We start from the raw sequence: 22,150 nt of genomic DNA, 5'->3' as shown, positions 1-22,150 counted from the left end.
CCTGGCTGTCCTACAGTCACCCAGTGGGGCCCAGGACAGACTAAGTACCCGCCACTCTGCCCATTCTTGGCAGAGCTGCCCACACTCATTCTAGCCTATTTCAGATTTCAGATGGATAAATACGCACCAGAGACGCCGAAGTTTAGAAACAAGGTTGTGACCTTTGCCTTCCCCTAGAGACATAATTATTGGCTTCCAGTGCGTCAGTTGTGAGCATGCCAGTCCTATAATAATACCATGAAGGCAGAAATGACCACCAGAAAGAGATAGCAGATAATTTTAGCAAGAAACCGCAGGCTTAAACATATTTCTTCTGGAGGTGAGCGGATCTTTGCAGAGAAATTGTTTGCAACTCATCTGCAGTGACTGCGACCAGTGTCAGCTGTTAAGTAATAAGTTATTTTTATCCACTGCAGCTCTCCAGCATCTCTGAGGGTGGTGGCATCTCGCCAAACCTTTGGAAAGGCTGCATGAGCTGACATACAAAGATGAATGGTTGAGGCAAGCCCGGAGGACACTTCTGAGGCAACTTTACGGAGGGAATCAAATCCAAATATGCCAGGTAGCTCCACATTGGAGTTGCTGAGAAGTTGTTTTGCTTCCCTTTTGACAGATGTCAGAGAGTGCAACTTCTGGCATTTTGGAAACTTTTACTTTTCCTGCTATAGCAATAAAATTTCATTAAATTCACCCAAACAGAATTGTTATGAGCACTAGGGAAACCTGTTTATGACACCTACATCTGTAAAATTAGGTTGATGTTGTAATGCTGCTACGAAAATTGCCATGATTGTTGATATTTTTATGTGAGTTGCACTAGCAACATCCCTAAGGTGCAGTTTCACAAGACAATGGTTTTTGTGGTGAAGTTGCCCCACTTTTGACCCCATGCCACACCATTGCTTGTCCCCTCAAGAGTTCCTTTATTTCCTCAAGGTTCCAGATTCACTTTTGCCTGACAAAATTGTCAGCTGCCATTTTAAACGGAGGTTCTGCCCCACAGTTTTCCCTGGCCATATACTCTAGTCTCTCCTGTGCCAATCTGAACATTTGTGCTGGATTTGCTGGGTTAGCAAGGTGAGAAATCTCTCATCATATGCAACTACATCCCAAGGAACAGCTACCAGATCCAGTATAGCAGTTATTAATACTAAGGACTGTACTTTGAATAGTGACTATGGTAGAGAAATTGGCAGGAGCTGAGAGAAGCCAGTCATTTTACCCTGCCTGTGTGGCAGAAGTGCGTGTGGGGGTAGATGCAAAAAGGGCAAGAGGGCAAAAGTTATACAACAGGAGTTTAAAACAAGCTTTGGAAAAGACAAGTAGGCTTCAAATCAAGGATCAGTCAATCAATGCAAAAGAGAAAAGGAAACGGAAAAGGCTGCAAAACCCACTTAATTATACATTTTATTACTGTATCTATATTTATCCTCTCTTGTCCTGCCAAGCAGACTAATAGTATCTGGGAATCCTGTATGAATCCTGAATGAATCCTGAATGACAGAAATACACGCTACATTTATCACAGGTCTCCAGTGACTTGAACTGTAAACACAAAGTTACCATAACGGTTGGGTTCTGGGGAAAACAAAAATTGCCTCAGCTATGCAGGCATTGCAGTGATGAGAAGTTATGGATCATCACTAGCTCTGGCGGCTTAAGGCAGTGGTCTGGATTTCCCTTAAGGGATGGCAACGAACAGTCTGTTCACATGAAACACTCCACTAAGTCAAAGGAAGGAAAAACTAAGAGATTCAACTCAGGTCTGTAAGACATGGACATTTGACCCACAAGTCTGGATTAAAACACAGCAGTTGGAGGAGCTGTTGAAAAAGGGAACTCTGCCAAGTTTGCAGCAGTTATAGTTTGTGTTAAAACTTGTGCTGCTGATGTATGTACTCAAAAGGCTTTTTTCCTAATGCCGTCTTTTCCATGTTTTAGTACATCTACCTTTGGCTTCTCATGATCCATGTCATGGCAATGTTATCATGCCATAGGTGGTCTTGTGTTGACTGCTGGTCTTGTGTTGATTGACTGATGTGAAAGCACTGCCCAGTAACTTAGGTATCATTCTCTAGATTTGCTTTGCTAGAGGCTGACCTCAGCTGAGACCAGGGCATAGTGAAGGGTGCTGTTTCTTTGCCTGATGGTGAATAGTTGTATTTTTTTGTTCAGTTGTTTGGGTTACTTTTATTTCATCTGTAAAACAGAACACATTCCAGTGAATTTTTGCCAGCAGTACATAGGCAATCATTGCTTGAAGAGAAAGGATGGCAGGTCTAGCATACACCATTAGCATTACATCATGTGTTTTTCATGTCCTGTTTCTACGTGTTTTTTTTTTCTTTTCCAAAATGTTCTCCTTCATTGCTATATTGTTATTTTCATTATAACAATGATCTCCTACGTTACAGATCTTATCGGTATACTAACAGGCATATGCAAAGGAAGATAAGATTTATACCTCAGCCACAGAGACACAATGTCACTGAGGTGATGCAGCTAGTCAGCCACAAGCAGATCCTAGTTTTCCTGACTCTACCATCTAAGTCACTTGTTTCTTCTTTTCTAGGTGAAATTTGGGCTGCCACTGAAGTGAGTGGCAGCGCCACAACCAATGCTATTGACCTTGCTGGGGATGTGGCCATGTAGTTTAGATGACCACTTCCTTAGAGAAAGTCCTGTATTCTGTAGAGTTCTAAAGCCAAATTTATTTAGATGGAATCCTATTATTTTTGCTGACACAGTACTTCGCTTGAAATCAATGGTTGGGTTTTTTTAGCGGGAGATGAACAGGAAGATTTCATGGGTTTGGTATCCATTAAAGTGCATACTGTACTGTCAGTGTTATCTTTCCAGTGAGTTATAACAAACAGGAGTTTTACAGCTCCTCAACCAGGTGGCTGATTCAGCATCACATATATTATAGCCACTACTGCTGACTGTGAGGCATGACAATAAATCCTCAAGTGCCACAGCATGAGCTAACCGAAAACTTCAGAACTGTACATTCTTTTGGAGCTTCAAGGGACAGAGACAGGTTTCACCACATGACTACAGGATGCTGTCAGGGTGACCCTTGGCCAAATCACTCATGGGAGTCATACCTTAATTTGCAGAATGGGGTCAACCCTGTTTGAGCTCTTGAAAAATTGTTAGCTCAAGGAATGGGCTGATTCGGTCCACTGAAAAGTATCTACAATACTAACCTTTCTGAAAACAAACCAATAAAAAATCCAATCCTGATTGAGTTAAAGACACAGAACATTTTCCTGTGCTCCCACCTATCAACTGGATTTCCTAGGCCAACCATAGCACAAAATGACTTCAAAATGCTGCGGAAAGCTGATTGATAATTTCATAGCCAAGAATTAGTGAAGAACATAAGGCACTGCTGGGCATCTTTTGAGGTCCATTGTGAGCAGCGGGGAGCCTGGCAGAGGTGAATTCCACTCACCTGATCTCCTACAGGGGCTGCAGCATAAAGGGCTGTTATTGCTTTCACAGGGATGGGGTAGCTGAGCTGCAACTTACTATAGCCACTTCCTGCAGGTGCTCGTCTTCACTGCATCTGAAAGCATCAGGGCCTGTAAACTGAATGTAATGGTAGCATTGTCAAATTATTTTTATCTATTACACTGTAAGAAAATATAACTAATTATGGGCATTTGTTATACGATCTTTCACCTACCTGATCCATTTCATGGTTTTTCCCGTTCCCATGTCCTCTGTGCATCATACTGAGGCAAGGTCTGCATTAGTCCTTCCTTCCTTCCTTCCTTCCTTCCTTCCTTCCTTCCTTCCTTCCTTCCTTCCTTCCTTCCTTCCTTCCTTCCTTCCTTCCTTCCTTCCTTCCTTCCTTCCTTCCTTCCTTCCTTCCTTCCTTCCTTCCTCCTTCCTCCCTTCCTCCCTTCCTCCCTTCCTCCCTTCCTCCCTCCCTTCCTTCCTTCCTTCCTTCCTTCCTTCCTTCCTTCCTTCCTTCCTTCCTTCCTTCCTTCCTTCCTTCCTTCCTTCCTTCCTTCCTTCCTTCCTTCCTTCCTTCCTTCCTTCCTTCCTTCCTTCCCTTCTCTCCCTTCCTCCCCCTTTTTCTACTTCTCTTCTTTCGATGTATTTTTATATTTTCTTCTTCCTTCATCACAAAAATCCTCCTCTGTCACCCTCATTTGCCTATGACAGCATCCATAGCAAGGGCTATTTCTCCCTCTCTGTATTTAAGAAAACATTTCTTTAATGTCCTGCTGTATCATTCATATTTTGCCACATGGTAGGGAAATACCAGCTCTAGTCATGTCTTTGACCCCTCAACCAATTCATACACTGGAGTTTTATTCTTACTTAGCCTTTTGAGGAACAGATTCAGGTGACTACTATAAACTCTTTTGTCTTTGCCTTAAAAAAGTACATGTACCTCCAAGCATTTGAAAGTACAACAGCATTATTAGCTCGGGCTACTTAGATGGCAGGTGGCATTCCACGGACCACATGGTCCTCGTTCTGCAGGCTGAACTGTGGTCCTGTCTGTATAGCACAAAACGTGTGCTTTGTGAACACTTTCACTAGCTGCTTAGCGGTAACAGTTATTTTGCTGTCTATTCATGGGGAAAACAAAACAAAACAAAAAACATAATAAGCAACTGAGATAAGAAAATCAACAGAAGACGCCATGCACCTGACATTTCTTTGCTGACACCTATAGTTTTGCTGCCATATCTAACTTTGGTAAGGGAACTTATGCTTGAGTAAATTACACGCATTACACAAACAGTCTTCTATTGATACACAGAAACTGATATCTGAAATCAAAATCCTTTCTGGCAGTTACGGGTGACAAACTCCCAATTGTTTTATCCCACAATGTACATTAACAGGACAATGCTTGCTGGTGGACAAGCAAGCTGGTAAGAATATCATGTCAAACCCACCTTCGTGACACATACAAGCCATGGCACAGCAGCTGAGTTTTAGATGGTGACTTTATTACACAATCACATTTGCATTTTTGTTAAAAAAAATCTGTTCTGAGGAAAAATCTAGCCTACAAATTGAAACAGAGAGGACTTTTGTTGTAGCTACATCTAATATTTCTGAAAGGAGAACAAAATATAAACCCTGGTGCCCTCATACAAATACTTCTTTCAGTTGTGGGAGATTAAAAAGTGCTCCCTTGATTATCTCTTCTCATTTTTGAGGGAGAACACACACGCAGATACACACACACTGTTTCAAAATTCTATCGGTTCCTGCCAGCCCAATGTGTTATGTTAGCTAGAAGCATTCTGGCTCATGAAATACATTCTCGAAAAAATGCACACCCATCAAGGAGTATCTGAAAGCAGAATGGGATGCTTCAAAAGAAAATGCATGTACCAACTGATAGAGGAAAATCTTTGTGGCTCTTTGTATGTTTGTGGTATAACTTGCTGGACAAGACTTGACAATGATCTTAATTTATCTGACACTTGTGGTTCAGATGTTCAAGACTTCAAGGTGTGCCTTCATTCTGTCAACTCATCCAACATTGTTCAAACTGCTAACAACATCCAGTTTATGGTTGGGAGGGGATCTTTCTAATAATAGGATTTTCTTGATATGCTTAAATACTAATTGTTCACACCTGTGATGACTGCATGCTGTTTTATCTCTTCTGACATGGAGAAGGGAGATCCTGGCTCCTGGAAGCTTAGTCAGAAGTAAATCATAGAATCATAGAATCGCTAGAGTTTGAAGGGATCTCAAAGATCATCTAGTTCCAACCCCCCTGCTGTGGGCAGGGACACCTTCCACTACACCACGTTGCTCAAAGCCTCATCCAACCTGGCCTTGAACACTTCCAGGGATGCAGCATCCACAGCTTCTCTGACGAACCTGTTCCAGTGCCTCACCACCCTCAATGTAAAAAATTTCTTCCTTAAATCTAATCAAAATTTCCCCTCTTTCAGTTTAAAGCCATTGTCCTATCACTACATACCCTTGTAAAAAGTCCCTCTCCAGCTTTCTTGTAGGCCCCTTTAAGTACTGCTATAAGATCTCCCCAGAGCCTTCTCTTCTCCAGGCTGAACAACCCCAACTCTTTCAGCCTGTCTTCACAGGAGAGATGCTCCAGCCCTCGGATCATCTTTGTGGCCCTCCTCTGGACTCGCTCCAGCAGCAACATGTCCTTCTTGTGTTGGGGACCCCAGAGCTGAAGGCAGTATTCCAGGTGGGGTCTCACAAGAGCAGAGTAGAGGGGCAGAATCACCTCCCTCAACCTGCTGGCCACACTTCTTTGGATGCAGCCCAGGATACGGTTGGCTTTCAGGGCTGCAAGTGCACATTGCGGCTCATGTTGAGCTTCTCACCAATCAGCACTCCCAAGTCCTTTTCCTCAGGGCTGCTCTCAATCCATTCTTCGCCCAGCCTGTACTTGTGCTTGGGATTGCCCCAACCCACGTGCAGGACCTTGCACTTGGCCTTGTTGAACTTCATGAGGTTCTCACAGGCCCACCTCTCCAGCCTGTCAAGGTCCCTCTGGATGGTATCCCTTCCCTCCAGCATGTCCACAACACCACACAACTTGGTGTCATCAGCAAACTTGCTGAGGGTGCGGTATGTCGTGAACAAAGATGTTGAACAGCGCTGGCCCCAGTGCTGCCCCCGTGGCTCTGCTGCAGAGAAGCTCTGCTGCTCTGAAGCCAGAAGACCTCGGAGGCAGAGCCTCTGTGTCAGCACATGCACAGCCGAAACAAGGCACCCTCCTCATTTTCACCCGCTTTTACTGTCATCGCTATTAGCTTGTATAACAAAGAGTCCATTTATGTTTCCTTTTTAGTTATGCTCACAACTAAAGCGTTTATTTGACGAAATCCATACGGCTACCCGGCCTCGGGCAGAGAACCTTCTTTCTTACCATCAGCCCAAAATCTTCCCTTCACTCCCCCGAGCGCCGCCCGCACCGGGGACCGAACCCGCGGATCTCACAGGCGCCCGCCGCGGGCCGGAACCAACGCCTCGGCCCCGCGTTTCCGCCGGAGCCGGAGCCGGGGCCGGGCGGCCGGGGAGGGCCGCAGCCATGGCCGACACCGCCGCGCCGCCGCTGCCCGCCGCCCCCGCTCCGGGGCTGCCGCCTGCCCCCGGCAGCAACCCGCTGTCCCGCAAGCTCAACAAGATCCTGGAGACCCGCCTGGACAACGACAAGGTGGGGCGGGGTGGGGCGGGGGTCGAGGCCTGGGCCTGCCCGGCGGGAAGCGCCCTGCGGGGAATTGGCCGGATGAGCCGTCAGAGGCCGCGAGCCCCGATAGGCTCCGGAATTGGGAAGCGAGCCCTGTCATTCCCTCAGTTCCGCTGCGGAATCGCAAGCCGGCGTTGGCAGCGTTAGTTAAGAATAAAATTCGGTTTTGCTTCGCCGGCGACATGCCGCGTACCTGTTCGTTCCCCTCAGGGCGGCAGGAGGTTTGTATTGCTTAGTTCGGAGGGCGCTTCTCAGGCTTTTCCCGATTTTTTTCCATGTTTTCTGGCTATGGACAGGTCATGCTTTAACCGAATTTTGTCTTGCTGATTAGAGCCGTTCTAAAATAGCAGACAAAGTTGCGTGTTATAATACGAGAGAAATAAAAACTTGGCAGTTATTTTAGTTGCTGACCAACTGCTCCAGAGTGTGTTTAGGTAGTTTTTTCTCTAAAACCATGTAGCAGTTTGGGTTTTTTTTTGTTTGTTCTGAGACCATGAACTTGCGATGATTACGGGCTGTGTAACCTGCTTCTTTGTAACTGTGTGGAAAGTTAAGGTCTTTTTTTATTTTGTAGGAAATGTTGGAAGCACTCAAGGCGCTCTCGACCTTTTTTGTTGAAAACAGCTTGCGCACCCGGAGAAACTTGCGTGGAGACATTGAACGACGAAGCTTAGCCATAAATGAAGAATTTGTCCACATATTCAAGCAGGTGAAAGAGGTAACGTTTTCGCAGTGTGATTAGCTGTCTCGTAAGAGTACTGCCATGTAATTTGAAGTTTAAAAATGGGAAAAAAGGATTAAGAGAGATCTTGACTTTCTGGGACAAATATATTTTTACAGTAAAATTATTTCATCCTTTGTTTCATTTCTTGACTTTCTGGGACAAATATATTTTTACAGTAAAATTATTTCATCCTTTGTTTCATTTGATGAAAACCCTCCACAGAGAGAGGTGGTGTTTCAAACAGGTAAAAATCCCAAGTGAATGTTGCTCTTTAGAGGTGCATTCTCTCCACTGATTATCAGGGAGCCTAGAGCAACTGTGTTCCTTGTAACTTGGGCATCTCATTTTGGTGGGATGAAGCTGGGCCTAGGCACGGCATTTCTGATTTAAAACACAGTTACTGTTATTTGAACTTATTTAGGAGCTTGAGAGTATAAATGAAGACGTGCAAGCAATGAGCAGCTGCTGTGAAGATATGTCCAGTCGTTTGAAGGTAATATATAAATAGATGTGCTTTGTATATCTTTTCCTTTTGAGATGTGACTACTTTCTTTTAAAAAGATAAATAATTATTTTGGAGGATTAACAGTGGCACCAAGATGTTTCCATAGTATGCGTATTATGTTACTTGACGATATTAATATGTTTCTTTTTACTTATTGGGAAAATGTACTGAGAAAGTAACTTTAATTTCTTCCCAGGTGCAATTCAGAATGCAGCAATGTACTTATTTCGAGAATAGCAGTGCCATATTTATTTGTATGTGAGTGTAAAGGAAATATTTTATTAGATTGGATGTGTGTGAGATTAAAGGTTAATTACATTTGTGTATTTCTGCTTAAAATATATGTGCCTTTCACATTGACTACATCTGAGTTATATGTTCATATAAATATCTTAAGTATATTCATAAGAAATTATCTTGTAATCCAAAGAGGGAGACACATCTAGTGTGCCATCTTCATTCTGTTGGTTATGTTTCGTAACATTGTCTCAAAATGCTGATAATGCAACAAAACCAATTCTCTTTCGTATTACTCCTGAATCTGTAATGTTCTAGGGGAAAAAAACAGTTGTGTTCTATAATGCATTGCTAAATCTACCTTGGGTTTAGTGGACAGCCTTGGTATTCAACACAGTGATGGCTCTAAAAGGTTTATGGATGCCGAAGTGTAGATGTTTTGCCAAACCAAATCTGTTCTGAATATAGCATATAAGTTATAGTACGTGAATGAGAATCCTTCACTAAAAAACCCTGTGAAAACAGTTGCTTTTTCCCCTCCTAATGTGTGTGGTCCCCCCCATCTTGTGTACATCTTGTGTAGATGTCCCCCTACTTAGATGAATAGGTTTCATAATCATTGTCTGTAATTCCCATAGGAATGCTTGTAGTCTGATGACCTTGTTCCACAAAGTGTGAGAGTACAGTGTAGCCCACTGCAGCACTTAATTTTCTGTTGTTGAAGGCAGTGGATAATGCACCTCGGAGGTCTCAGATCTCTTTGAACACTGTTAGTGTGGATGTATTACCTAGTGCAGTTCAGGAGCTGTTTGATTAATCTTATAGATGTGGAAACGAGTCATGTCCATGCAGATTTTTGCTTTTTTCTGTCTTTAGATCATGAAGCGTAACTGTCATCTGAGATTTTTTTTTTTCCCCCCAGAGTAGAGCCACCCTGCAGTGATTTCTTTTTCTGTTAAAGTCAGTAGGTCGTTTTGTTCTGTGCCCCACAGGAGGTTCCTCTAGAGCCCTGTAGAACTCCTAACTTGTCTCAATTCAACCCGTGTTTGCTTTGTCTGTATGAATGTAAAATAAGTTAATAAGCCCATGAACTAGCGCTCAGTTGTCAAATACTCTGGTATTTTATCTGTAATGGGACATGAGACTTGCAAGCATGTGCCCAAGCTGAATAAGAAGACAAAAATGAACTGAGTAAAGCAAATAGACAATATAAAGAGGAGTGTCTGTAGCATGTAAGACAGACAAGTGTGCTAAGAGAGCAGTGTATTAAGAGAGCAAAACAAATACAAGATATGAAAGGGACTATATCTTGATAAGTGAGAAAGCTTTTTGCCTTTTTTATTTTGTAAGTTTATGATACTGTCCAATCTAAATAATCAGATACTGTCAGATCTGATTTCCAGACTGTAACTTGATAAATGCATTGGCTGAAAGGGGAAAAAGGAGGCAAAGTGGGGTTGAAGGGTAATTAAAGTTTTAATTAATATACTGAGGTGGGGAGGAAGAGAAAAATACTTCTATTTTGAATTTGCAAGAAACATCAAATACCAACTTTCTGATTTTTCTGATATGTCCGACTCTTCGGCCAGTTACTTTTTTTGCTTTGATGTAAGCTCTTACGTTACATAAATACAATAATAACAGTATCTGACATGTATTGGAATGCATATAAATAAAAACAGGTTTCCTGATATATCTAACTAGATCCAGAAAAGCTGCTTTTCCTTTCTTTCTGCTGTCCTAGTGTTAGCATTCTTCTTGACACTTTTTGGTTTATTAAAAACTGCAGTTCTGAAGGAAGAGGTGGAAAAAGAAGTCTGGAATTAGTAGATTTCCATACTGAATAGTTCAGATCCAGTCTTTTGTTGTAGTAGTCTTTTTTTGTTAGGCTTGAAAATTATTATTAAAATTAATTATTGAAAATTAATATTATTGAAAAAAAGTTTTAAATACATGTACATGAAAAAAATTAAATATTATTATTTATAGAAGATATAAAAAGCTTAAAGATAAATTATTTTGGAACTACAAAATGTTCAGTAAATTCTGTTGAGTTTTTATTAAATTCGTGTGCTAGTTCATAATAGTTTCCTTTAGAAAATTCGGCAACTGGCACCTCAGCGGTACCTGCTGTCTCTATCCATGGAACTGCTCGGGTTTCTTCCGATGACTGAAGTTGTACTTGAGCGGTTGCAGTCCTGCTTTCACCTTGAAAAGTGTTTCTGTACCTTGACTGCTTTTCCATTGTAACTAGCGTAGTGTGGCAGATGGAAAGGCTGAAATGAACCGGTGCGGGTATATATTTGCATTAGATCTCTTACAGGTTTCAAGACTGGCATCTTCATTTTGGCAAACACTGTAATTTAGACCTATTACAGTCTTGAAATTATTCACATGGGGTATCTTTATAGCTGTTTCCACCTCTTCACTTGCAATATTATTCCATACTGAATGTATTTTGGTTTCAGGATTATTTTTTTGTTGTCATTAAATCTTCTTATTTTTCTGCCCAAATGATCACTGATGGCGTCCAGTGGGAAACCAGCAATTCTGGATATCTTTTATCTTGCTGATTTATAAGTTTCAAAACTCTTTAACTTCAGCTGCAGCAATCCCTTTAGTCATGCAACTGCTGTCTGTTGCAGCACCGTTTCTGCATGGATTCCCTTGCATTGTTATCGCTGAACATTTAGGGCTGTGCTGAACTTGAGTGCGTTGCACTTGGTCCTTTCAGCCCTTTGAACTGCTTGTAGATCTAAACTTGCTAAGACCAGCACAGCTGTATTCATGTTGTCTAAAGTGGCTGGATGGACACCCATACTGGGCAGTTCAGCATCCAAAGGAACTTGTTTCGCATTTCATTTTGTAACAGCAAACAATTTACAGACAAACAAAATAATGAGAACTATTTCTAATATTTACAATGTTTCTGTATTAAATATAAGTTAAAAATAAGCTGTGTGTGAATATACATGTATATAAAGGTGAAAGATATATGGATAAAGATATTTATTTATTTTTTCATGCCTGAAAGTAGGGAGAGTTAATGAATAATTATTTCAAGAAGGCCTTTTGTTTCAAAGAGTACACTTTAAACTGCTTATAGTCAGAAATCTTCAAAATTATTCAATATTTTAAAGGCTGTGTAATAGATTTGATATGTTTGTGTTTTTCATATTCTTAATGATTCTAATTGTATTCTAGGCAGCAAAGGAACAAACCCAGGACTTGATAGTAAAAACCACAAAACTTCAGGCAGAGAAGTATGTATACCGTCTTATTTATTTCTTGAAGACATGACAGTACTGGTGGAATTTTCTTTTGAGCTGATTCTGCCACCCGTATTTTTCAGTAATGACTTTGGGTTTTTTTTTGTATTTGCACTTTGTTTTTAACACTATCTGTGTTTGTAGCTCGATTGGAATGAAAAATGCTCAACTTTTAATTTATTAATAGAGGATACAAAAAGGTAAGAACATGTGTCAGTTCTTGTTGTTGTAAAAATTGACCTTTTAGGGAAGAGAATTGGTTATAGTGGTACTGCATACTGAATATGGATGTTCTTTACCTAATGTTAGTTGCTAATGTAAGTTATATTGTTTTGTAACAGATACAGACCTACTCAGTGTTTCGTTGGTTTCACAGGCTTCTCCTTGTTGTTAATCCTTCATATCCAGTGGAAATCACTGTCTTGTTCAGGGACTGTATGTAGGAACAGAAAGTTGGCTTATAACCTACTTTGCCATATTTAAACTAACTCTGAAATACGTAAGTGCTGTTTAATGAGCCTAACACAGACCACTATGTCCCTTGGTTCTCCAGCCTCTTGTGGAAGAAAAGATTTGTATTTTGCTCTTTTCAATATTTTTATTCATGGGAAGGGGATAATAGCCTATGAGAGATTCAAGTAATCTTTATCGTTTTTTATGGCTAGGCTGGTTTTATAGCTTTAGCCTTTGTCAGTGTAGAAGAATGAATCTTCTTGCTTTATGAGCTTTCTTCTCAAAATTATATACAGTTCACTGGAGATTAGAAATGATTATTTCCAGTGATAAGTTTCCAGTAGAAATTATGACTTTGAATAGCTCTGGATGTACTTTCAAAATCAGTAGGTTCGTGTTGTGGACTTCAGTAGGAAGTGGATTATGTCCTGTGCGAGTCTGAATGTGAAGTTAAAATAAGTACAGATTACAATCTAAAGTTGAATGTGGAATAACTGCATAAAATACAGTAATGGCTCATACAGAATGAAGGATTTGGCAAAGTCACAGTTTATAGATCATAGAATCATAGAATGGTTAGAGTTGGAAGGGACTTCAAAGATCATCTAGTTCCAACACCCCTGCCATGGGTAGGGAAAACCCTCCGCTACACCAGGTTGCCCAAAGCCTCATCCAACCTGGCCTTGAACACTTCCAGGGATGGGGCATCTACAACTTCTCTGGGCAACCTGTTCCAGTGCCTCACCACCCTCAGAGTGAAAAAATTTCTTAAGTAAGGGAGCAGAAGTCAAGTCATAGGAAATTTGTTATTTTAAATATGAGTATGTGAAGTAGTAAGGCAGACAAATGGTCATCTTTTATGTAGTCTCAAGAAAAGAAAAACTGCTTTGATTCCTTATTCTTAAGCAAAATGGAAGACCAGTCCCAAGTGGTGTACATCTAATTGGCCTTAAATTCCATTACAGGAGATTATGCAGACTGTGCATCAGTAATTCTACAGTATGTTCCTTATTCGCACAATAGTTTACTTGAAAGACTTTCTGCTAATTCCTTTAAGAGGCAGAACATCCCCCTAGTGTGAGAAGGAAAAAAGGTTTGGAAAGTCGCCTGTCCTTCTAAGGATCTGTGTGACCTCAGAGTGCAGATATAGGCAAAAGTTTTCTTTTGAAAGTATACGTGAAGTACGTACTAGGAGAAGTCAAACATATTTGTGATCTTACAGTAGGATGCTTATGGAAGAATCATAGTGCCATTTATTAGCAAAGTTACCTTTTTTCCTGCCTAAACTTAAGAAAAATTTAAGCAAAAGATTTTTATTTTTTTCCTGCGTGGGTCGTTGGAGTCACCTTTTATTTGGCTCATTAAATGACTGTATCTTCTGATGCGTTGCTTTGATTTACATCAAGGACATGAAGAGGCTTCTCCTACTGAATGTTACAGGTCTCTTGAAAAGCTAAAATCTTGCCAGCAGTCAGACAAAATACAGATCTTTAAGTGCTGATTTCTTCAACTTACAAGGTGACATTTCTTATCCAGCAAAGGAGTAAATGGTGAAACTCGGAGAACATGGCTTCTCTGTCTTCTGAGAGTTGTCCTAAGACACTGATTCAAATGCAGAGATGAAAGCTGGACCCATTCAAAAAGATGGGAATTGAAACAATGACTCTGAAGCAAAAGAGTCAGTCTAGAACAAGGCAGTAATTGCTGAACATAATCAGTTTTTTTAGAGTTCTTCCTATAAAAAGATGTCTCTCTTCTTACTATGAAAGTTACAGAAGACTCCAGATTTTGTAAGTCTCAAATTTCTTCTTCTACTCACAGTGGTCCTGCCAGCTGGTCATATTGTGATAGGCTTTTCACAAGAAAACATAAGTTAAGTAGAAGTTTCTTGAAGTCTAGGATAATGGGTATTTGCATTTGAGTAGCACCAATATAGCAGAATTTTTGGTGTATTTTTTTTTAATTTAACATCAACTTTTTTTATTTTTTAAAAAATTCTGGTTTATGTACCACAGGATTTGTGAGTTTTTTTGATTTTTAAATCAGTGCTGAGGAATGGTATGTTTTTAAACATTACCCTGAATAATAAAATTAATTATGTTCTTCCTTTCCACATTAGTTATGCTCTTCTTTTTCACAAGGATAGTTACTGAACATTTTGTGATACATTCTGTCATTTTGCTGAACTGGTTGTTTGCATTGTCTTTAAGGAAAGCCATTTTGACTTGGCCCTTCTCACTGAGTACTACATTAAGTCCTACTTTCACTTTTCTAGCCATTGTTTAAAAATTACTTCAGAAATTATTTTGATTTGCAGTACATGACTCGCTGTACTAGCTGTCGGTCCAAAAAAAAGGTCTTCTATTATGCTTAAGATTTATCTGATCTACTTTAGCTGACAATTTTCGCATAGGAGGAAAATGTTATGATTTGATCCAATGTTCTAAAACTGAAGGGAGATAGTAAACTTTCAGATGCATTTCATGCATTTATGGGAATTAGGGATTTACCTTTTTAAAAATATTTGATTTTCGTATTTGACTCAAATTTTAGGAAAAATGGGCTGCTGTCTTCGCTTGGATAATATAATGAAGACAGGTTACTTAGGCAAATATCTGAGTTAGTATTTCACAGCTTTTTATTTACTTCCCTTCATTTTCTAAGGATACATGTTAGCTCTGGCTTTGATCAAAGATGTCTAGTAGTCTTTCTTTAATAATCTTAAGACTGTTTTCAGTAAATGACAAGTGGAATCTTTGGCTTGGGTAAAACCCTCTTCATGCCTGGTCAGTTCTCATGAAAAGTAAATTCTGTTGAAAGATGTTATGATTAGTATCAAGTTTAAAGCAAACTGCAATTAAAAGAACAGAAATGTTCACTTCAAAACCAGAGAAAGAAAAGTCAATAGCCAAATGTTGCGGACTACTGATGCCTCAATCTTCGGGGATCACAACCCAGAAGGTCGTTGTGATCTTCCTCGTATATCAGAAGGCTCTAACACCCTCCAAAGGTCCTTGTCACAACCAAAGGTTTCTAACAGAGAGCTTCAAGACGCTGCTCTCCAGGGGCTCCTATCACTCCAGTCTCCAGGAGGGAACTGCCCCACTCCCTCCTGGGAGTGCCCCACCTTTAAACCTCCATGAGTCACGTGGTTTCCGGTTGACCAACGTGACTCACAGCACCTGTCCTAACAAGGCACAGGTGCTTTCTATTGTAGTAGCCAGGAACTCCCCCGACAATTCCCCCTTTCTTTTTTTGAAAAAAAAGAAACAAACACCTGGTAGCCTTTAGGGCTTTCCAATGTTCCAGTTCCATTTTTCATCGCCATTTGTCAGATGCCTTGGAACAAAACCGTGGGGGAGTCGTTCTTATGTTTTCCTGTCATACCATGTCGGTGGTGGATATATCCACTGTTCTGATGAGGTTGGATACATCCACCCTGGTTGTTCTGGCTGCTTGATCTGCGGCTGCCGCAACATTCCTTCAGGGGTCTTTTCCGGATTAGTTTGCGGTTGTTGCAGTGTTCCCGCAAAGGGCTTGCCTGGAGTATAAGACATCTGTGCATACTTTCTCTTTCTGCTGCTCCTCGGCCGGCCATTGGATTTGCAGTTTTTTGCGAGATGACCTATTCTCCCGCACTTATAACACTTCAGTTTATTATCTGAGGCCATCAAGGTGGTTGCTAGCGCGGTCATTTCATGTTCCACGGACCCGACCTTAGCACATGCAATGACCATCTCCTCTAGGGAGGGGTCCCCTGGGAGTACTTCAATAGCTCTTCGGCAGTCAGCGTTGGCGTTATCCCTTGCGAGTTGTTTTGTCAACAGGGCCCGTAGATTGCCGTCATAAACTTGTTTTTCTATAGCCCCTTGCAATCTTTCTACAAATTGTAAGAAAGGCTCCTTGATTCCTTGTTTAATTGTAGAATACCTCGCTTGGGGTTTCGCCATTTCTATGGTCCGCATGAGGGCCTGCATTCCTATTTGTTTGATTTGCCCAAGAATTTGGGGATGCCATTGGGCCTGTACCGCCGGATTACTAAATACCTGACCCGTTCCCATCAGGACATCTGCACCTACGGCATAACATGGGTCACCTTGGGGTAACTGTATATTTTGTAGTGCCTGACGGTCAGCCAACTGCCTCCATGTGCTCATAAAAATGGAGCGTTGTACCAGCTGGAACATAATTTGAGCTAGATGTTGAAAGTCATACGGCACCAATATTTCCAAGTTTAGTAATCATAATAATTGTGTTACTGCTGGGGAGTTTGGCCCATACTGTGCTACCGCTTTTTGTATGTCTCGTACGACTTTCCATGACCAGCCCAGGTATTGATTGGGCTGGTTAGAACCCGGGAGGGTCAATTCCACAGGGAATACATTTGGCCTTTCCCCTATTTCCATCATGGATAATTTTTCGTTATTGACTGGCAGCCCCAAGACTTGAGCCAAGTCCCAATCCCCAGCCTCTATTGCTTTCATTTTTATTTCGTTCCAAAAACGGACCGGGTCACGGCGTTGAACTATTGCTGTAGGGGTTCCCAAGAGGTTTGGATTTAATAAACAGATAGATTCTAGTGATTTTTCCCTTGGTGGAGAAACCGGTGGTAATTCCTTAGCACTTGTCTTGGAGGTTTCTCCTGAAATTTCTTTTGCTACAGGGGGGGTCATAGCCTGATGCAGTATCTCCACTACAGCTGCCAACTGCTGAGATACTCCTTGGAGCATTGTTACGGCCTGGCGCACTAGTGCTGGCTGCGCCAAATGTACCTGGGCCGGATAACCAGATACCGCGGGATATGAAGTTGCCAAGGGTGGGGCCAATTGCTCGAATGGCGGAGCCGTAGGCATAACGCATCCTGAGGAGGAAGGGGGGGTTGCTGGGGCAAAGGGTGGGGGACGCTCCACTATTTCCTGCAGGGTGGGGTAGAGTCCCTGCATAGTCCCCGCAACTTTATTGACCTCTGTGAACAGCGAGGATATGTCTAACTTGCTGTCCACGCTGTCTGGGGTTAGTCTTCCTTCAGATAGTTCGTTGCTCCCTTCATACCCTTCACTTGCAGATACATAATCTGCTAATTCCTCTTCCTTCTCTTCTGCTGACCCCTTTTGGATTATATTATCTAGGGCCTCCCATGTACGCAGCAGGTCGGTCCGGCCCTTTTGATTAACCACAGCTTCATAGAGTAACTTATCCCCCAACCTTTTCCAAAGTTCTAGGTTAAAGGTAGAGGTGAGGTTGACTAGATCTTCATGTCCCGCTGCCCAGTTGAGTAGGTAATATAAATCCTCATTACTTATACTGAGCCCCGCAGCCATTCCTGCAGATTTGAGAAAGGTGAAGGTCTGGCTTTCCTTTACAAGATTCTGACCCATGTTCACTCTCAGCGGCTCACCTTGTTCCAGGTGTCTTGGTCAGTCCGCAGCTCCTGCCGCTCTCAAGCTTCGGTCTGCAGTCCCAGTGGTTCCTGTTCCGACGAATCACATCGGGGTCACCAATTGTTGCGGACTACTGATGCCTCAATCTTCGGGGATCACAACCCAGAAGGTCGTTGTGATCTTCCTCGTATATCAGAAGGCTCTAACACCCTCCAAAGGTCCTTGTCACAACCAAAGGTTTCTAACAGAGAGCTTCAAGATGCTGCTCTCCAGGGGCTCCTATCACTCCAGTCTCCAGGAGGGAACTGCCCCACTCCCTCCTGGGAGTGCCCCACCTTTAAACCTCCATGAGTCACGTGGTTTCCGGTTGACCAACGTGACTCACAGCACCTGTCCTAACAAGGCACAGGTGCTTTCTATTGTAGTAGCCAGGAACTCCCCCGACAATTCCCCCTTTCTTTTTAGTTGGAGTTGTAACTTTATTCCCCTAGCTATACAAAGCAAATAAAGGGAAGGTTGAAATAGTAAGTGAACTATTTTCTTAGATTGCAACATTTTTTGACCTTGCAGATGTAAATATCTCACAAGAAATTTTTCACTGTGTGGCATTTGAACCTGTGTAGTGGTTTTTTTTTAATCAAGAACTGCATGATACCAGTGAAGAATAAGATTTCCCAAAGATGCATAGTGGCCATGGGAACTTGAGTACTAGGATGAAAATTTTAAGTAAGAATGGTCATTGGTGCTTTCATTTTTACATGTATTCTTTCTTTTCTGCCACACTTGTGAAGGGACATCTGTCTCAGTGGTTCTGTCTGGGTACTAGGTTTATTATTCTAAGTAGTTTTTGTGTTGTATCATCACCTATATAATTAGATGTAGTTCAAGATGATTTTCAGTTTCCTGAGTTTCCTACCTGAGCTTCTTGTTGGTCATCCTCATCTCTCAAATTTGTGGTTTGAAGGTATAGTGGTGCATCAGCAGTATCCTGTAGGTAATCCTGATGAGCTATTGGGGACTTGCTATGTAGGTAAAATGTGTAATTTAAGACACTTGGTTAAATAGTTGGGGTAGAAAATAAGATGTTAATCTCAGATTTCAGTTAAAACTTCTGCATTCTCAGGTTATTGTTTGACAGCATTGTCTTTCTTGCAAGTTAGTTTGTGAACTTTAGACTCTACTGGCATAAATACTCAATAGAGTGTGTTATTCAGATGACAAATTAAAAAAGTAATCAATAGCATTTTTATATTTGTGAATATGTCAGAGTTGGTGCATTTCTTTGGTCAATTAGGTTGCTTGTTCTGAATTTATTTTCCCTGTAAAGACTAGTTTAAATTATTGTATATTAGCAGTGGAACAGTTTTCCTTCACATTATTGAAGTTACAGAATTTACTTAATATAGGAACTAGGGCTTTTTTTTTTCTCTCTCCTTAAAATTGATACTTATGACAACTTAATAGAACCATGTAGCATGAAATAAGTATTCCAAACTGTTTAACCCATCTCTGTGTAACATCAGGTTAATGTATTTCCGTTCAGTAATGTGGAGTCTTGAACAGAATGTTTGTTTTAATGTATTTCATAGCAAATGTTGATAATAAAGAAAAACTGAGGTAGTTAATTTAGACAATTTCTGTGAATTGTTAAAAATCCACTTCCACATCTTCACTAGTTTTCTGTACATTTACTTGAGCACATTAATATTGCTTTCAGGTCACATTAGGCTTTTTATGTATACTAATGAGGAGATTAGTTTGTTTTCAAACAACATCTGCTGTGTTTTAAAACATGTGGGTTTGTTTATTGCCATTGCTAATAGGCTGACAGAAAAAGGGTCTTACTCCTTTAAGTGAGACTTTAATAAAAGCTTCCTGTGACTTGTCATTCGTCTTGTTGTACCTGAGTTCAGTCCTTTTTCACTTCTCTGTGAAGCTAAAAGCCTCCTTGCAATACTAAATTACTTCACCTTGCATTGGGAACAAGGTCTAGGAGTTCAGTACAGTTCTCAAACCAGAGAAACAACAGTTCAATTCCAAAATACTGTATGCAGAACGCCAGAAGCCTGGCTTCATAGTAGTTCTGCCAGACACTTAATGGTAAGATACTGTGCAAGATTGTTTTCGAGGTTAGCCACAAATGACGATCGTGGATCTAACAATTGAAGAAAGAGAGCAGAAGGTAATAGTTACAATATTAATTCTTATAAAATTAAATAAGAACGATTGCATGAGTGTACGCATATGCTCAGGGAGATCACAGAAAATAAGCCTGCAGAGGTGGAAAATTGGTGAGAGTCAGAAGTAGTTTTCTGAAAGTAAAGACGACCATACTCTGAGAACTGTATGAAAGAACAGGAATGGAAATAGCTTGGATAGGTATTTTTTGAGTCACGCTAAAGTTTCAGAGCTTTCATGGAGATTATGCACTTGAACACCTTTACACATTCCCTTGTTTTGCTAGCTTCTATTAATTGTGTTCTTAAACGGAGCAAAATATGTAGTTTGATGTCAGTCTTTATTAGTTATGTTGATTCTGGAAAATCAGTTTCTGTACCATTAGGATTGTTTCTCTTTTTAAAAATACAGTTAAATATGATTCCCAAACATATTTTGGAATGCAGCAGTGTGTACTTCAATTTATTTTAATTGAAGTACATTCAAACTTGGTCCTTATTTAAATTTAACAAACACAGTTCTTGAATGATTGGATTCACAGTTCAGTGAATGATTTGACTGTCACCTCTGTGCTCAATACAAGGTCAAAAGTCACAGGAAAAATGTTTCTTAGTGAACATCTGCTGCTTCAGTAGTGCTACACTACAAATCTCATGTTTGTCTCTTGGTGGTCCTTTTCTCATTTTCTTTTTTTTTTAAAAATATCTTTTTTGTCATAGGCAATTTGGAAATGATGCAGGAAGTTCAGCAGTATTTGTAGCAGGTTAGAGAGGTTTGCTTTCATCAGCATATGCTGAAAAAGTGATGTTCTGGTGTTTTGCACTGATGGGATGTATTTCATGTCTTGACCTTTTGAAACTTGTAATTACATTTATTCCTGCAAATATGCTTCATGAGAAAAAGCAGTGATTGCCTAAACTGAATTATAATTCAATGACATAGAGGGTGAAGGTTTGAAATTCTGAGGCTGATTTTCTTTCCTGATTTGTACTAAAATAAAGCATAGGTAACAGGGCCTAACGCAGCAATCAAACCAGTTAATTAAAGTGGATTCGAACTAAAAAAAAAACCCTAATTTGTTATATTGTAGCGTGACCAGCAGAGAAAGCGCAAAGCCTTAATTCCTGCCATTTTTTCTACCTGGCAGCCATGTACTCTGTTGAGGCATGAAATACTCTTGATCAGTATGAAATGAGGCATAGTCTTACAGGTTGAGAAACATTCATCAGAAGTACAGAATCAGTTACATGATACCATTCCTGACTGATGTTTGTCTAATCTGCTCTTAGAAGAAAAGCATAGGAACGGAGAGCTCGTGATCTTCCCTGGAAATTGATTTTGGTTCTTTATTGTTTTCCTACTATCTGATTTAGTTCTCCTTTTGCTGCTGGTTAAGCTCATTTGTTCTGATCTTATTCCAGGTGGATGCAGAGAACAGTGTGTTATTTTCATGCCTTTGGCAACATTTTTGAGTTTGATGGCAAATTTGAAGCAAGACTAAGCGTTCCCTTTTCAAATGTCTTTATATCAGATAGTGTAAAAGATATGCTGAAGATATTGGTCTGTTTGGTATGGCATTATCAACTAGCTCACCTCTGCAAAATGGAAAATAATCTATTTACTAGAAATACCCTCCTTTGTAACTGTGTTTGTGTTCGCAAGTTGGAAACCATATCTTGTATCTTAACCGTTGCTGACACTGATTTGCCTGGTAGGTATATGTATCACATGATAGCTCTGAAGTTTTGCATGTGAAAATTGCTTATCCAGACAATTCTGTAGATACATACCAATGATGTTTATAGAAAGCCTGGTTGGTGTGTAAGTAGAAAATTATTGAATTCCATTAATTTATTCACAGCTTATAAGCTTTTTTTATTCTAGTGTTTAGTAATCTGTTGGACAAGGTTTGAATTATTTCAGTGTGTTTAGCATCCTCTGTTGCTTAACTTTTAGTTTAGCCTTTTTGATGTTTACCCATTACTTTTAGAGCAGAGTGTGGAACAGGTTGCCTGGAGAAGTTGTGGATACCCCATCCATGGAAGTGTTCAAGGCCAGGTTGGATGAGGCTTTGGGCAACCTGGTGTAGTGGAGGGTTTCCCTGCCCATGGCAGGGGGGTTGGAACTAGATGATCTTTGAAGTCCCTTCCAACCCAAACCGTTCTATGATTCTATATGGCAGGGCTGCAGCATTGC

General features: G+C 40.7%; 1 protein-coding gene across 1 annotated transcript in view; it reads left to right on the top strand.

The window, feature by feature from the left end:
- Positions 1 to 7,048: 7,048 nt before the first annotated feature.
- COG6 (component of oligomeric golgi complex 6) overlaps positions 7,049 to 22,150 on the top strand; it is a 62,709-nt gene continuing 47,607 nt past the window's right edge. Inside the window, exons 1-4 of the mRNA XM_086620843.1 lie at positions 7,049 to 7,174; positions 7,782 to 7,925; positions 8,353 to 8,424; positions 11,878 to 11,936. Of these exons, the coding sequence (XP_086476969.1) occupies positions 7,049 to 7,174; positions 7,782 to 7,925; positions 8,353 to 8,424; positions 11,878 to 11,936 (401 nt within the window). The remainder of the gene's footprint in view (positions 7,175 to 7,781; positions 7,926 to 8,352; positions 8,425 to 11,877; positions 11,937 to 22,150) is intronic.

Source organism: Tauraco erythrolophus, chromosome 1 (assembly GCF_009769465.1).
Source record: "Tauraco erythrolophus isolate bTauEry1 chromosome 1, bTauEry1.pri, whole genome shotgun sequence".
In the NCBI taxonomy this organism is placed as follows: domain Eukaryota; kingdom Metazoa; phylum Chordata; class Aves; order Musophagiformes; family Musophagidae; genus Tauraco; species Tauraco erythrolophus.
This window is presented reverse-complemented; position numbering and strand designations above follow the sequence as displayed.